The sequence below is a fragment of the Fukomys damarensis genome, unplaced genomic scaffold (genome assembly GCF_012274545.1).
Source record: "Fukomys damarensis isolate Sample0158 unplaced genomic scaffold, DMR_v1.0_HiC HiC_scaffold_24, whole genome shotgun sequence".
Classification (NCBI taxonomy): domain Eukaryota; kingdom Metazoa; phylum Chordata; class Mammalia; order Rodentia; family Bathyergidae; genus Fukomys; species Fukomys damarensis.
Genome location: NW_022900936.1, coordinates 66,351,226 through 66,366,243, shown reverse-complemented (window position 1 = coordinate 66,366,243; position 15,018 = coordinate 66,351,226). Strand labels below are relative to the sequence as shown.

Here is a 15,018-nt window from a genome sequence, read left to right as displayed (position 1 = left end):
AAGGGTATGAATAAAACGTTACTGCAGAAACATGTTTTTATGAAAAAAAAAGTATTTTAACATATTCTTTTCAGAAATTTTGAGGGGGTTTTCCATACCACATCAAACTTACTGAGGGATAGTTTCTTAAAGGTTCATTAGCTGCAGTACAGAATCTGAATCCACAATGAACAAACCCTTTGTACTCTTATAGCAAAATCCATTAGTCCTTGCATAGAATGGTCTTACATAATGCCGTTCGGTGGACTTTTGGAAAATACTAGCTTACTGAGTTCTGTAGATCGTGCAAATAATGACACATTTCAGTGTATATGATACATTTTGTTATTTTAAAAGTCACATTGTCTTAGTATTCTGAAGTTTTCAACTCTGTGTGTCTCAGGATACAGTTTCCCAACCCATTTTTATTCATTTCAAAATACTTGGCTAATTTCTGTTATGACTTGGATTATTTAGAAATACCATTTTTGATTTTGAAATATTCGGGGATTTTTTTAATCTGTCTTTCTGTTAACTGATTTCTTATTTAATTCTATTGTGATCAGAAACATACTTTTTATGATCTCAGTCCTTTTAAATTTATTGAAATTTGTTTTATGGACCAGAATATAGTTATCTTGATGGGTATCCCACGTATACTTTACAATAATGTGTTTTCTGTGGGGGGAGATTCCATTAATCCAAGTTGATTGTTCAAGTCTCCTATATCTTTACTGGTTTTCTGTATATTTATTCTACTCGTCAAATGGAGAGAGGGACTAAGCCCTCCCTCAGTGATATTTTGTGTTTATCTTTTCCCTATTTTAGGTTGGTAACTTTTGTCTTATGTATTGAGAAACTATTACTAGACTGTCACATATTGAGAGTCACAATGTCCTCTTCAAGAAGTGACCTTTGGTCATGATGAAATGACCCTTTTTACCTTGGGTTTGTCCTTACTCTGTTGTTTACTTTGTTCAGTTTGCCTTTGACTAGTATTTATATTTTTAAAAAATACTACATGCTGGGTGAGGTGGCACACATCTGTAATCCCAGCACTCAGGAGGCTGAGGCAGGAGGATCGCTGTGAGTTTGAGACCAGCCTGGGCTACATAGTGAATTCCAGGTCAGTCTCACCTACAAGGTGAGATCCTCTCTCAAAAAAAACAAAAAAAAACAAAAAGAAAACCTACACAACTCCACATCTGTATAATTCTAGAACTTGCAAACTGTATTGACAGGATAAAGTCAGTGGTGCTCTGAGAATTACGTGTGTAGGGAGAAGCAGATTGTGAGGGAAACTGTGGGACATTTTAAAATGTTTGTCATCTTGATTGTGGCACTGGCTTTTCAGATATATGTGTATTTTAAAATTCGTGAAATTAAACACCTTAAACATATACTATTATTGTATAGTAAAGCTTTCTGTTTATTTTTTACCTTTGTTTTATGGTAGTTAAAAGATTGAACCGAGATTCCTAACACGTAGCTATATCTCCAGCCCTTTGTTTTCTTGTTCGTTTGTTGGGGTTTTTTGTTGTTGTTGTTGTTGTTGTTGTTGTTTTTTGGTACCAGGGATCGAACTCGGGTCCTTGGCACTTGCGAGGCAGTCCACTGAACTGCTGAGCTAAATCCCCAGCCCGCTTCGTTTGTTTTTGAGACAGGGTCTCACTAAGTCTCTGAGTTGCCCTGGCTGGGCTTACGTACAGTCATCCTGCTTTACCCTCCCAGAGTGCCGAAATTGCAAGTTTGCACCACCATATCCAGATAAGCTTTGTTTTTGTAATCCATTGCTACTAGAATACTTTGGTCCCACTGCCTTGACCCTAGCAGTTTCATCGCCCAATGCTTCTGTGCCATCACTGAGAGCATCAACACAGTGAGTAGGTGGATGACATCTTAGCAGTACTTTGAAAATCCTCTTGACCTCACAGATCTTCAGAAAGGATCTCAGGGAATCCTCTGGTGTCCAACACCGTTTCTGAAATCACACTATTACCCCAGTTCTTATTCCTCCTCTGATTTCTAAATATTCTGTAAGTTGCACCCTGGTTTAAATGTTAAAATGCAATAGTCATGTTCACAAATGCTTTATGACTTAAAAGTATGTAAGGATAGCGCTTAAGGCCTTCCCCAGTGTGCAGTCTGGCCTGATAGTCTCCTCTCGGACTGCTGCACATGCTGTATCCCCTCTTACCTCATGCCCTTTGCTCACGCCCTTCTCAGTTTCTGCCCATTAAAGTTCTCCTGTTCAAGGTGTGGCTCAGACTCAGCCCTGACTCACAAAACCTTCCCAGCCCCTTTACCCACATCCTTCTACCCCTGGGTTCCTTGTTGTGTTACTTAAATGATGCAGAACATCGAATACCTGTGTGTTGTTCTTACCTGACTGTAAGCTCTTTATATAAAATTATATTTTATTATTTTAAAGTCCTCAAAATTATTAGCACAGTGCTAAATATGTAATAAGTATCTGAATGATTATACAAGTATATTTTTTCCTAGTTTTACCATTTCTTGTTTGCCATTTCCTTAGTCATTAGGTCCCTTCGGACAGTGTTTTGACTTAAATCCCTGCCTTCTTGCATGTCAGATCTTCTGTGGCTTCTGGTTAATGGATTTGTCAATCTTTGTAAGAAAGTCCTAACTCTCTTCAGCCTGCTACTAGTTTTTACTTATAATTTCTGCTTCATGTTTCCACCTAATAATCCTCTTTTTAGAAATTAAATCTACCCACTTGTCAATATATATTTATAAGTGGATAAGTATATACATATACAAGTATATTTTATATATGGATAAATATACGTGTATGTACATGTCAGATGTATATAGATAAATACACTAATATGATTGTGAAGTATCTAATGGACTAGAATTTGTTTGTTTGTTTGGTACTGGGGATCAAACTCGGTACCTTGTAGAATTATGTTTTTTGACACTAACTTTTATATATGACAAATAAAATTAGCCTTATTGTTTAGTTATACGTCATATTATTGACTAATCTACCTAAAGGAGTTTTGAATATTGTGTTGTCTGTATTTCAAGGAAAGTAGAGAATTTGAGACAGAACCATATAATTTCTCTCTGGTTACAGAACCCCAAAATGCAGTAAATGAAAGATTAGTTCCAACTTGTCTTGGACTTTATACCATAACTATAAGAGTGTGTTAAAACCAAGGCAGGTGGTTTGGTAATGATTAAAGGGATCTGATAACCAGGTCTCATTACGTTACCTGGTCTGGGCTCACATTTGCAATCCTCCTGCTTCAGCCTCCCAGAATGTAAGGATTAAAGGCATGTGCTGCCATGCTCAGTTTATATTTTCTTAGAAAAAAATTTTTTTTACTGCAACTGGAGTTTTTTTGGGTTTTTTCTTCTTCATCATCTTCTTTCTGGTAACAGGGATTGAACTTGGTCCTCGTGTTTAGGAGGCAGGCAGAGGCACCACTGAGCTAAATCCATGGTCCTCATTGTTTATGTATGTAAAGAAATGTCTCCATCATCCTGAAGTCATTTTTGGTGGATGCTTAAGACTGTCCTTCCTGGCAAGGGAGAGAGCTTTTGAAGTAAGTAGGGGGCCATAGGCCTAGCAGTTTTAAGATCAGCCCCTTGTCCAGCTGCCTGGGACAAGCTGCCTGACAGTCATTTTATTTATTGGTTAATACATTGGCAGTCCGTCCTCCCTGAAGCAAAAGATGAGAAAGGAACTTCAGTATAAGTAGCAGTATTAAGTATTAATGCATTGATTTCCTGATGAGGGCCCAAGAAAAAGAGCAAAACCCAGATCTTAACCATTCTTGACCTCTTAATTGTGCAGTGATACAATAACAATAGACACTGTCTTCTAACTTTTCGGTAATGTTTATTATTTCAAGTGGATGTGTGCAACTAGACTGTAAAGTTGCACACATCCACTTGAAATAATAAAAAAATAATCCTGTCCCTGGCCCCCAAAACACTCAAGTGCATCTCTATGCAAAAGGCATTTAGTCCATTTAGTCCAGAGTCGCTTAAGTCCCCGCACTTCCAGCATTGCTGAAAAGTCCAAGTCCCAAATCTCTTCTTGAGACTCAAGGCAAACTCTTAGCTGTGAACCCCTGTATAATTCACAAAGAAGGTAAACACTTCCAACAAACAGTGGCACAGGGTACACATCCCCATCCTGAAAAGGAGAAATAGGGAAATGGAAAAGAATGGGGCCAGAACAAGACCAGAACCAACAGGGCCCACATTAAATCCTATAGCTCTGCATCCAGCACCCAGGTTATGGTAAGATGTGAGCTCCAGACAGCTTGGCCGAGCCCACCTTTGTGACATTGCTGGTTGCAGCCCTCATGGCTCCTTTGTTTTTGTTTTATGGAGACAGGATCTTGCTTAGTAGTTCAGGCTGGCCTTGGACTCATGATGCAGCCCAGGATGGCCTTGAACTCATGGTCTCTCCTGCCTCAGCCTCCCAAGTATTCATATTACAAGGTATGCCCACCACACCTGGCTGACACTGACATCCTGCTACCATCAGCAACAGTGACCTGAACAAATGAGTCACTCCCTGGCTCAGCCCGTACCTTAGGCCCTTTCACTTCCCAGACATCTCTCCCATTCTCCATCTCACTAGCCAGGATCCAGTTACACCGGCCTCTTTTCTCTTTTTCCAGGAACACTTTTCCCTTTTTCAAGGCCTGTGCACATACTATTCAAAATGCTTAGAAAGCTCTTAACCCTCTCAGTGTGGCTGTCTTCTCATGTTTTATGATCAACTTAAATATCACCTCAGAGAAAGCTTCCCGGTTTACCCCACCTAAAGTAAATCCCTGTTATGGTTTAGATCTAAAATAGTCCCACATCCGCATGTATTTGGAACGTGGCTTGATGGTGGGGGTGCTGTGGCTGACTTGCTGTTAGGAGGTGGGTCACAGGGGACCTGACCTGGAAGGTATATTTCTCTCTCCAGATCCCCTCTTCTCACTCTGCTTTTTGGCCACCATGATAAGAGTAGCTTCCCTTGCCTGTGCTCTTCCACCCTGCTGTTTCTGCCTGGTATGGCTAACCATGAACTGAAAACCTGAGCTAAATAAACCGCTCCTCTTTTCAGTTTGTGTCTCAGTGAGTTCAAGACCCCGCCCCCCCAACCCCAAAGACTGTTCTGTTTATTGGGAATCCAGCAGAGACAGTGACTGGCTTGGCATGAAGAGGAGTGAAAGGGCTCAAAAGAAGTCATATTTAAGTTGAGTCTTGAGAAAGGTATTTGAATGGGACTTGGGAGGATTTGGGTGGGAAAAGACCAGTGAGGCAGAGGGAATGGTGGGACCAAACACAGGGAGGAAAGTGGCCACTTATAGAAATAGTATCACAGTGGTTCTCGGATCTGTCCAGAAAGGTAATGTGCAAGTAATATAATTACCCTCACCTGTGATCTTTAAAAACTATTAAAATGGACCAGGTGTGGTGATGCACACCTATAATCCCAGCTCTTGGGAGGCTGACGCAGGAGGATCACTGCAAGTTCAAGGCCAGTCTCAGCTACATAGTGAGTTCAAGGTCAGCCTGAACTGCATAGTGAGACCCTATTTCAAAAAAAAAAAAAAAAATGCCTTTCTGTAAAATACACGAGAAATGAAGCAAATAAGTGTTTTACTGGGTACTCACTCATTTCATGGCTACACTAGAAGATAAAAATGAACTAATCAGAAGTTCTACCTGCCTTTGAGGAATAGGTTCTGTGTAAAAGAGCCAAGATTCATTCCATTAATGCTTTGTAACATTTGATACATTGAAATGATAACTAAAAGGGCATATTTGTATATAACCAGGTGGCATATTACCATAGTGAGGTGATACCCGGAGTGTACCAGTGTACATTGGACTGACCCAAATGTCACAGTTTGTACTAGTACTATTTTTCAAAATAGTAAACAACTCTGTTACAACACACAAAGTACAATTCTCCCTTTATTTAGTACTTAGATTTCTGGAAAATTCAACACATAGTAAAACTATGCCCTGCCCCCAAAATTATTTGATCATTTGTGAAATAGAGTTCTGGTATCTGGTAATGAAAATCAGATTTTTCAGCATTATGAAAACTGCGAGAGGGCCGGGGAATTAGGTTAGTGGTGCTGCTTCCTACCTACCTCACAAGCACAAGGACTAGAGTTCTGTCCCTGGTACCAAAAAAAAAAAAAAAACCAACATGCGAGATGCAGGATCTCTTTGTTGTGTTGAACTGCGTCCTTGGCCCCCATGCACTTGATGGCAGTGACAACCTCTCCCCTGATTCATGACAACTAGACATATGTCTACAGTTTTGCAGCAACATCAGAAAGGTGTACTGCCAGGTGGGGTGGTACAGGTCTGTAATTCCAGCTACTCAGGAGGCTGAGGGAGAAGGATCATAAGTTCAAGGACAGCATGGGAAGCTTAACAAGACCTTATTTCAAAAAGGCTCAAAATTGTAGCTCCGTGGTAGAGTGCTTACCTAGTCTACAAGGCCCTGGGTTAAATTCTCAGTATTAAAGTAAAACAAAACAATACTATTCTTAGTTTCCCAATGATATAAAAGGATGCAACTACCTTCAGTTTCATAAAGATTAAATAAGACAGTACATAAATGTTAGGATCGGGGCTTGGCCTACTTTAAGGATTAGATAACTTGTCAGCAATCGAATGCAAGTTTAGCTGTGAATTGGAGAGAAATTATAGCTGGAAATAAACATTTGGATGTTATGTGAGAGGTTGATCTAAACATTGTCGAACATCACACAGAAATTAACAAGATTAGAGCTAGGATTTAGCTCAGTGGTGCCACTACATGCCTCACAAGCGCAAGGTCTTGAGTTCCATCCCTGGTACCAAAAAGAAAATAAAAACTTAATCACAAGAGTAAAGAGTAACGGGGCCACCGCCTGCCTCGAAAGTGCAAGATCCTGAGTTCAGTCCCCAGTACCAAAAAGAAAAAAGAAGATTAAAGAGGGATGAGTGTAGTATCTCTTGGTCATTTCGTAAAATCCTAAAAGTTGAGGAAGGCTAGGGACATGGATAAGTTGTCCAAAAGAAAAGAATGGGTTGGCCCAATGTGAGCCTCAGTATAATTCAGTTGCTTAAAAATGAAAGTGCTGTGTGACATTGCATCAACCGTACGGAGTACAGAGTTCTGGCCTCGGAGGGTGCAGTCCATGTGCTAAGGGCTTAGGTTAGGGACATTGACAAAGGGAAGTAAAGAGAACCAAGTCTAGGTTAAAAAATTAAAAAGTAGCAAAACAGTTTTCCATATAAAGATAGCACATATTGGTAGAAAAACTAAGCTCATTCTCATATATCTATAGATTTTAGATCATCTTAAAGTATAAGAAAACATACTGGTTTGTAGTAAGCAATCAATTAGATACTTAATTGCTCTTTTTCAGGATGGTGTATTTCCTGGGGAGAGACAACTTCTAAAGACTTCTCTATTGGATGTGAGAGTAGACTCCCTGGTGGGTCACTCCACCATCCACCCTTGTGTTTTCACTACTAGGGCAGTCAAATAGGGTGCCCTAATTGTAGCAGGACTCAAAAAAGATTCCCCCGGGCCTGCTTTGAATTCAGACATTGAACCACACATAAGGAGCCGAACTTAATTGGGAAGAAGATCCAAACAAAATAGGAACATTAAATGCTATGCCTACTTTGTGACTTTTTTTTTTATTCTGCCTACTCCCCATTTTGGTTTTCCTATTAGATCACCATGATCTAATCATTACAAAATAATTTTTGCTTTTTTAACACCATTGCTGTGCCAGGTAAGAGGTCCCCGGCTGCTCCTCACTTTCTCATACAGTAGCCCCTGCCTTGTAGGAAGACCTGCCTTCTGGGCTTTCTGAAGTGGGCCTTTAGGCAGGGTCTTCTGCCTGGGGTCTTCAGTCAGCTCCCTGAAGTGTTTGTGAAGTCCTGCGTGTGCTTTTCTCTGAGGAGGGGGCATTGGCATCATTGGATTCCCAAGTGGGGTGTGTGTTCCAGGTTAAGAATCATGTAAACAATCTTAGTTAAGGTACCATATCTCTTTTCTCTCTTTTAAAAAATACTGTCTCTTAGCTGCTTATAGTTAAATTCCTCAGATAGAGGGGTGGTAAATTGTTCAAGGCAGCCTAATTGGAGGGTTCCCCCGAGCTCCCTGCCTCTGCTTGATCTTAGAGCATCCTCTGCCTGCATTGGTCAAAGCGCTTGCTGTGTTACACTGAAAGGTTCTGTTAATGGGGCCATGTGTATTACATTATACTGATATTTATATTCCCAGCACCCAGCATTTTGAGTATGGTGGGTGCTCAGAGGTGTTAGTGACTTGAATCCTTTACTCCTGGGATGTCAGCAGGACTGCTTCCTCATAAGCAGCCGGTACATTTCCAGCACTGTCCCTCAGCCAGGTGCTGTATTAGGCATCCAGAATACAGAGGCGAGATCCCCTCCTGGAGTTTATGAGCTGTATCCAGAGGGAGCATGATTTTGCCGCCTCTGAGCAGCCACATGTGATCCTTGTGCGTATAGAATGGTGCTGGTCTTGCAGAAACTCTCCCGCTATTACAGACAGCCAGGCGCAGCTACATGCATCACTCAAAACAAAACAAAAATGCTCTTTCTGCACTTCTACAGAACCCTCCATTAAGTTCCTCACTAAAATCCTCTTTCTCACTGAATATAGCTGTAAATGGTTTACCTTTAGAATATAGAAAATTTGAATTGCAGATATCAATAAAAGTGTTGCGCCAAGTGTTGTAGTGCATGCCTGTAATTCCTTCACTTGGGAGGCTGAGGCAGGAAGGTCACCATAAGTTCAAGACCAGTCTGGGCTACATAGTTCAAGGACAGCCTGAACTACATAGGGAGACCCTATCTCAAAACAAACAAACAAAAAGTAGCATCATTTAAGACTGCACATAGAAATGCCTTTGTTTTTTTAAAACTCAAAGGGAAAATTAATGATTAAAAAAATGAGGGCTGGGGATTTAACTCAGTGGCACCATGTCTGTCTTAACAAGCACAAGGTCCTAAATTCAATCCCTGGTACTAGGAAAAAAAAAATAGCAGTGACCTCATACCTGGATTGTTAGTATGTTTTCTTTTATAGCTTGTATTTTTAATCCTGTGGATTTGGGTTTATGTCTGACCTTTTTTTCCTGAACTACAAGAGACAGTATTGAATTCTAAGTGTATGTTTTCCCTAGAAGTGGACTTGGGCAAGATCTGAGAACCAAAGCAAGTGTAAGGAGAGTCCAGGTCCAAAGCTCTGTGCTGTGTCTGTGCTAAAGTTCATTAAACTATACAGAGTTCATACTGGGAGGGGGTCTGTGGATCTCAGGGCTATGTTGTGTTGCCCCACCTGCTTTGGTAGGTACAGGCACAACAGGAGAGGGTGTACCTCTGTGTGTGTGTGTGTGTGTGTGTGTGTGTGTGCGCTTGTGGTACTGGGGATTGAACTGCTTACATCTCTGTCCCTTAGTTTTTATTTCGAGATGGTTTTGGTAAAATATCCAGGCAAGGCTCAAACTTGTGATCCTCCCATCTCAGCCTCCCAGAGTGCTGGGATCACAGGTGTGCAGTGCCGTGACTGGCTAGCGAGGACTTTTTTATGTGGTCATTGAGCTACAAAAGGTTAACAAGATGCTTATGTCCATAAATACGGGCTCTGCTTAAAGGGACCATCACTTTCTGACTTCCTAAGATGAGCTTCAGAAAGATTTCCTGTGCTCTGTTCCTGCTGCCATAGGTACTTTTCTCCCAATAGCTGCATAATTGTCTGTCCCTAGTAGATGGAGGCTTCATCTAGGTGGGTGTTTTTTTATTATTGTTTTATCCATTAATCTACAACAGATTCTGGCATGTGTTAAGTAGCCAGTAAATATTTGTTGGATGACTACTATTAGTGAGGTTATTTACATATGCTGTTGGTCCAATGATTTCTTACACCTGCCCTGGAAAGCTCACCTTCTCTATTTGTAGCATTTCCTGTTACAGAACATCCCAAATGCCAGCACCAGATGTGCAAGGGAAAACGTACAAGATTTCTATACAGAGGAAGGAGCTCACTGGTTCCTGATGGACTGTTACTTTATTCTAAAACAGGACGTGCTGTGGTCTGACTTCGGGTTTCCTGGAAGAGATGGCCAGGAAAGTACACTGTGGATCGGCTCCCTGGGTGCACATACCCCCTGTCACCTGGACACCTACGGTTGTAACTTAGTCTTCCAGGTGCAAGGAAGGTAATACACATAGACTGTCTCTGTGCATGGGTGCATGTGTGTGCATGCAAGCGGGAAGACAATTAGGACAGCAGACCTCAGTCCTAGCCTTATTCTGTCCCAGGGCAGACCCCTAGCCTGCCACTGTTTCCCCTTTTGTGAAACAAGGGGAACAGTTGAACTGGTGATTTCTGTGTGTCTCAGTCATGATCAGGATTGTCTTCTGAGTTCCCAGATGAGTTGCAGTTCTTTGTTTAGCGTTTTTACGTAAGAGTAGATGCACGCTATATATATAGAATTCAAACTTTTCTTGAAAAGCATAGCACCTTTCTTCAGCTCTCAGTAAATAAGAGCAGGTGGTACCTGTGATCCCAGCACTCAGGAGGCTGAAAGAGAAGTCTTTCTGGACTGCATAGTAAGACCTTGTCTCTAAATACACACATATATATGTGCACATGTACATGCATGCAGACGTACATGCTGGCGAGCCGGACATTGCTAGGAGGCATCTGCCCTCTGGTCCTCAAGTTCCTGGGGATGGTGGGGCCAGATAGTTTCTGTGGTCCTTTCCAGCCACCAGTAGATGCAGTGCAGTACATTTCTGCCTGCGGTCAGTTTTCTCTCCCTCTCTCTCTCTCTGTCTGGATTCTCAGGGATGTAAAAGCCATACTTTTGGTAGACCTCATTCCTGGAGTTCATTGAGAGGGTAGGATTCATGCCACCTACAGGATATACCAGATGTTGTATGTGCAGCCTTGTTACCCAAGTTAATAATGCCCCAGTCTTCTCTCCTGGCCTTTTGGGACATTTGCAGGGCATCACAGAAGGGAAAACTAGAAATGGCCACATGCAGGTTCTCAGAACAGTTAGGCAAAAACCATGCATGAATCCAAGAGAAGCAGTCAGTATGTATGTGTGTCCATGTTGCCCATGAGGCACTCGGAACTGCAGAGTGCTACAGGAGAGCCTGCGGTTAGAGCTGTTGAGTCTGTTAAAGGACTTAGAATGTCTCAGGTCCCCCACTGCGTGCTGTGGGTGCAGCAGTGAACAGAGTATGTGTGAACTCTGCCCTTGTCAAATTAAGAATCTGCCATGAGGCAGATCGCAGGTTTGAGCCCAGCATTGGCACTTAACTGTGAGACCCTGCCTCAGAAGGATTGCAAAGACCCCAGGTTCAGGCCCCAGTACTGAAAGAAAAAAGTCTGAAACCTGAGATGTGGTAAAAATGGGGGCATGTTTTTAAATGGCCTTTTCCATGTGTTTTGAATTGGGGAAAAACCCAAAGAAATTCACCTTGGAAAAACATCACCCAAAGTACCCAGAGTTCTTTCTGTGATGCAAAGTTGGTGTCGCTTTGCCGTGATTTTGTGATAGAGACATTTTTCTGGAGGAGTGCGCTAAGTTCAGTGATACCCTTTGCAGGTTCAGTGTGGTAGAGTAGTACTGAGGCAGATAAGAGCACGCACAGCTGGGGTGCAGGCAGGTCAGCCGACAGCTGGGATAGCGGTCGAGGACCATGTTTTGAGGACCAACCAGAGGGCTAGAGCATGCCATCAGAAAGATGGAAGAGAGTGTCAGGAGCTGCCATGTGTGGTGGGCTTTGAAGGGTGTCAGTGTTCCAAGGACTCAGGTGAGTGGACGGGTCCCCAAAAGCAGGAAGGATGGGCTTGTTGTACAAAGACCCTAGGAAAAGTCTGGTGTGAGTTGTGCAGCAGGGACAGAGGGATTGAACAGGAGAGTCGGGCTGGGGCCTGAGGGTCTCCACTCCCGAGCACACACTGCTTTATTCCATTCTTTTAGGATTCAGAACCATGAGGGGTTTTGAGCAGGGGCTGGTGCAACTGAGTCTCTTTTCTGGTAGAAGGACACACACATTCAGGATGTGAAGTAGAGCAGAGCAGATTGGAGGGGGTGGCTGTGGTTATCACTCTTCTTCTAAGAAACGCTGCTGTGGTCAAGGGCTGGAGCCAGGATCTGGAAGAGCCTGTAGATCTGTGTCTCCCTCTTGGTTTTGGGTCCCCTACTCAGTGGGACCCGGTGAGAGATGCAGGCATTAGGTCTCTCTGCCACTGCTTGGAAACGAACTCAGACTAGTGGCCTCTTCAGAGCCTTTCCAGGCCTTGCTTACAGGCTGCCATAGGCACAGTGGAGTGAAGCAGTCCTGTCATATCCAAACTTTGAGGCGAAGCCATCTGCTTTTGTTAGCTGATGGCTATGTAAACTGATAGGTTGTGCATAGTTTCAAAGCAAATTTCTCTAAGATAAATGTGTGTGTATTGTGGCTTGTGTCTAGATGTTCCCCAAAGCCTTATGTAGTCATGGGTAGGGTTTTTCCAGGTGGCTGGATCTAGGGTGAGTGATTCTGGGATGGAGGGCGCCCCACCCTGGTGTAGGAGGCACCACCCAAAAGGCAGGTAGCCTGGGAGAGATAAAAGAGAAAAAGCAGGCTGCTGCTGCTGTCGTCATTGCTTGCTGCTTTCTACCCTGTGCCTGCTTTGCCATGGACAGTTTTTCCTCTTCCAAGCCACTTGCCTTGGAGCCGACTGATTATTGACTGAAACCTCTACAAACTATGAGCCAAATAGACCTTTCTTTCCTCCTTTAATTTTGGAAATGGGTATTTTGTCTCGCCCACAAGAAGAGTAAGACTGGTTTACCTAAGGTCCACACACTGAGCTCCATCCCCAACACTTACCCCAACCCCTTTTTTCTTTTGAGACAGTCTTACTAAGTCACTAAATTGCCCAGGCAGGGATCAAACTTAAGATCCTCCTGCCTCGGCCTCCCAGACTAAAGATAAAATATTTTGTTATTTCTATAAAATCTTCCAGTTTCCAAAGCAAAATAAAACTTTGACACATAATTCTTAGTTTGAAAATTGCCACTGCTTTCCAGTTCTGAAAGGACTTGAGAGCCCCAGTGTAACTGCCAGGAGTCACAAGAGGGCTATGGTGCTTCAGTTTTCAGAACTAGAGCATATTTCTCTTTTTCTTTTTGCTTCCTCATCCCTGACTTCCTGTCTCTCTACACATCTCCCTCTTTCACTTCAGATGACCTCCCTCTGCTGGCATAAAATAGAGATGTGTTTAGTGTTTGGTGAATTAAGATTTATCATTTCCATTTTTCAAAACTTTTTAATTGACTAAAATATTTCAGTTTTTTCCTTTGGATACTCTGGATTATACCATTTTTACTTATGTGGCCATTATTTATGCATTTCTTTTCCTAGATTAACTTAACAAATGTTTAAGTTAAAAAATTTATAACACAGGGCCAGGGATTTAGCTCAGTGGTTCGGTGGCCTGCCTTGCAAGCGCAAGGACCCGAGTTTGATCCCCGGTTCCAAAAAAAAATTATCATGCAGAGAAGATGCCTGAAAGCTATTTGACAGATGAAACTATTCTGGATAAGAATGCAGATATTTGAAAGGGTAGAGGGTATTCTGGGTAGCTCTAGAATCGGGGATAAACACAGTGTATGAGGGGGCAAACTATGATTTGAACAATGGAAGAATGATCTTGCAGACTAGGTCCTGCCTGAGCCATGAAAGGTGCTGCTTGTGGGGGTCCCGAATCACCACCAGCTGTCTGCTCAGGAGATTCCAGCATTGAATGGGAGACCAGGTGTGTGTTCCTCTAGGGATTGAATTTAAATGAGTAAAATGAGCGTTTAGGTCCTGCCTTCTTACATGTTTCATCCCAAGTTCCGAGTACTAACTTGCATCTATTTTTTCATTAGGAAAAGATGGCATCTCTTTCCTCCTGAAGATACACCTTTCCTTTATCCAACTAGAATTCCTTATGAAGAATCTAGCGTGTTCAGTAAAATCAATGTTGTCAATCCTGATTTAAAGCATTTTCCTCGATTCCAGAAAGCTCGAAGGCATACGGTCACACTGAGCCCAGGACAGGTAATGGGCTTTACAGCGTCAGTGTCCTGTCAGTGGACATCACAGCCATATCTCTCTCAAGTCCCTCATGCCACATGTTTCCCCCTCAACAAAAGAGATCGGTTTCCTTCCTACTGCCCTGCTATTGGTGGTGGCCTCCCCAGCCGTTTAGAGTTCCTGGAAAGGAGAACGGAGAAGGGAACACAGCTTCTCTTGTTTGTGAATAGGCATCAGAGGGACAAGAAGAGCCCACAGAGCCGTTTGCATGGAGATTTAAGAGAGAGCATCAAGCCTGGGTACTGCAGCAGCTCTGGAACAATTCTTATAGTTAGTAAATGTTCAAGTAGGACAGAACAGAACCCAGGCACATAAACCCAGGCTGGGTTGTATATAGGAGCAGACCACCAGAGTTAGAGATTTGCATATGAGCAGGAACGGGTGACTATGTCTGAACCATTTCCAAAGGTATTGTACTTACTGCTACTCCCTAGCGGGAGTCTCCTTTGCAAATTGGCATTTGCTGTCTGATAGTTCATTAGCAAATGAAAGATTTTTCTGCTCTATTGAGAGACTTTATTCCCTGGATTGTCCCTCTTCCCTGCCTGTCTGCCTTCCTTGGCTCCCTTCCCTCTGACTCTCTTCTTGGTCCCTTCTAGCTCCTCACTACAACTCCAGCTGTTTGACGTGACCAAGTCACCTTGCCCCTTGGCAGTCACCCCCCATTCACACCTCTCCTCCCAAGCCCCCCACGACACCTAACTTACTTTCTGTGTCCACAGATTAGTGTATTCTGTATATTACCTACAGGTGCAACTGTACAGTATATAGCCTCCATGTCTTTCATAGAGCATATTATGTTATCAATACTTCATTCTTCTTATGGTTCTTTATATCTTTTTTTTGTGTGTTTTTTTTTTTTTTTGCACCGGGGAT

General features: G+C 42.6%; 1 protein-coding gene across 3 annotated transcripts in view; it reads left to right on the top strand.

The window, feature by feature from the left end:
* Hspbap1 (HSPB1 associated protein 1) overlaps nt 1-15,018 on the top strand; it is a 66,389-nt gene that overhangs the window by 37,944 nt on the left and 13,427 nt on the right. For all 3 annotated transcript variants that reach the window (XM_010618010.2, XM_010617998.3, XM_010617992.3), the window contains 2 exons: nt 10,081-10,217; nt 13,935-14,106. In XM_010618010.2, coding sequence (XP_010616312.1) covers nt 10,081-10,217; nt 13,935-14,106 — 309 coding nt within the window. The remainder of the gene's footprint in view (nt 1-10,080; nt 10,218-13,934; nt 14,107-15,018) is intronic.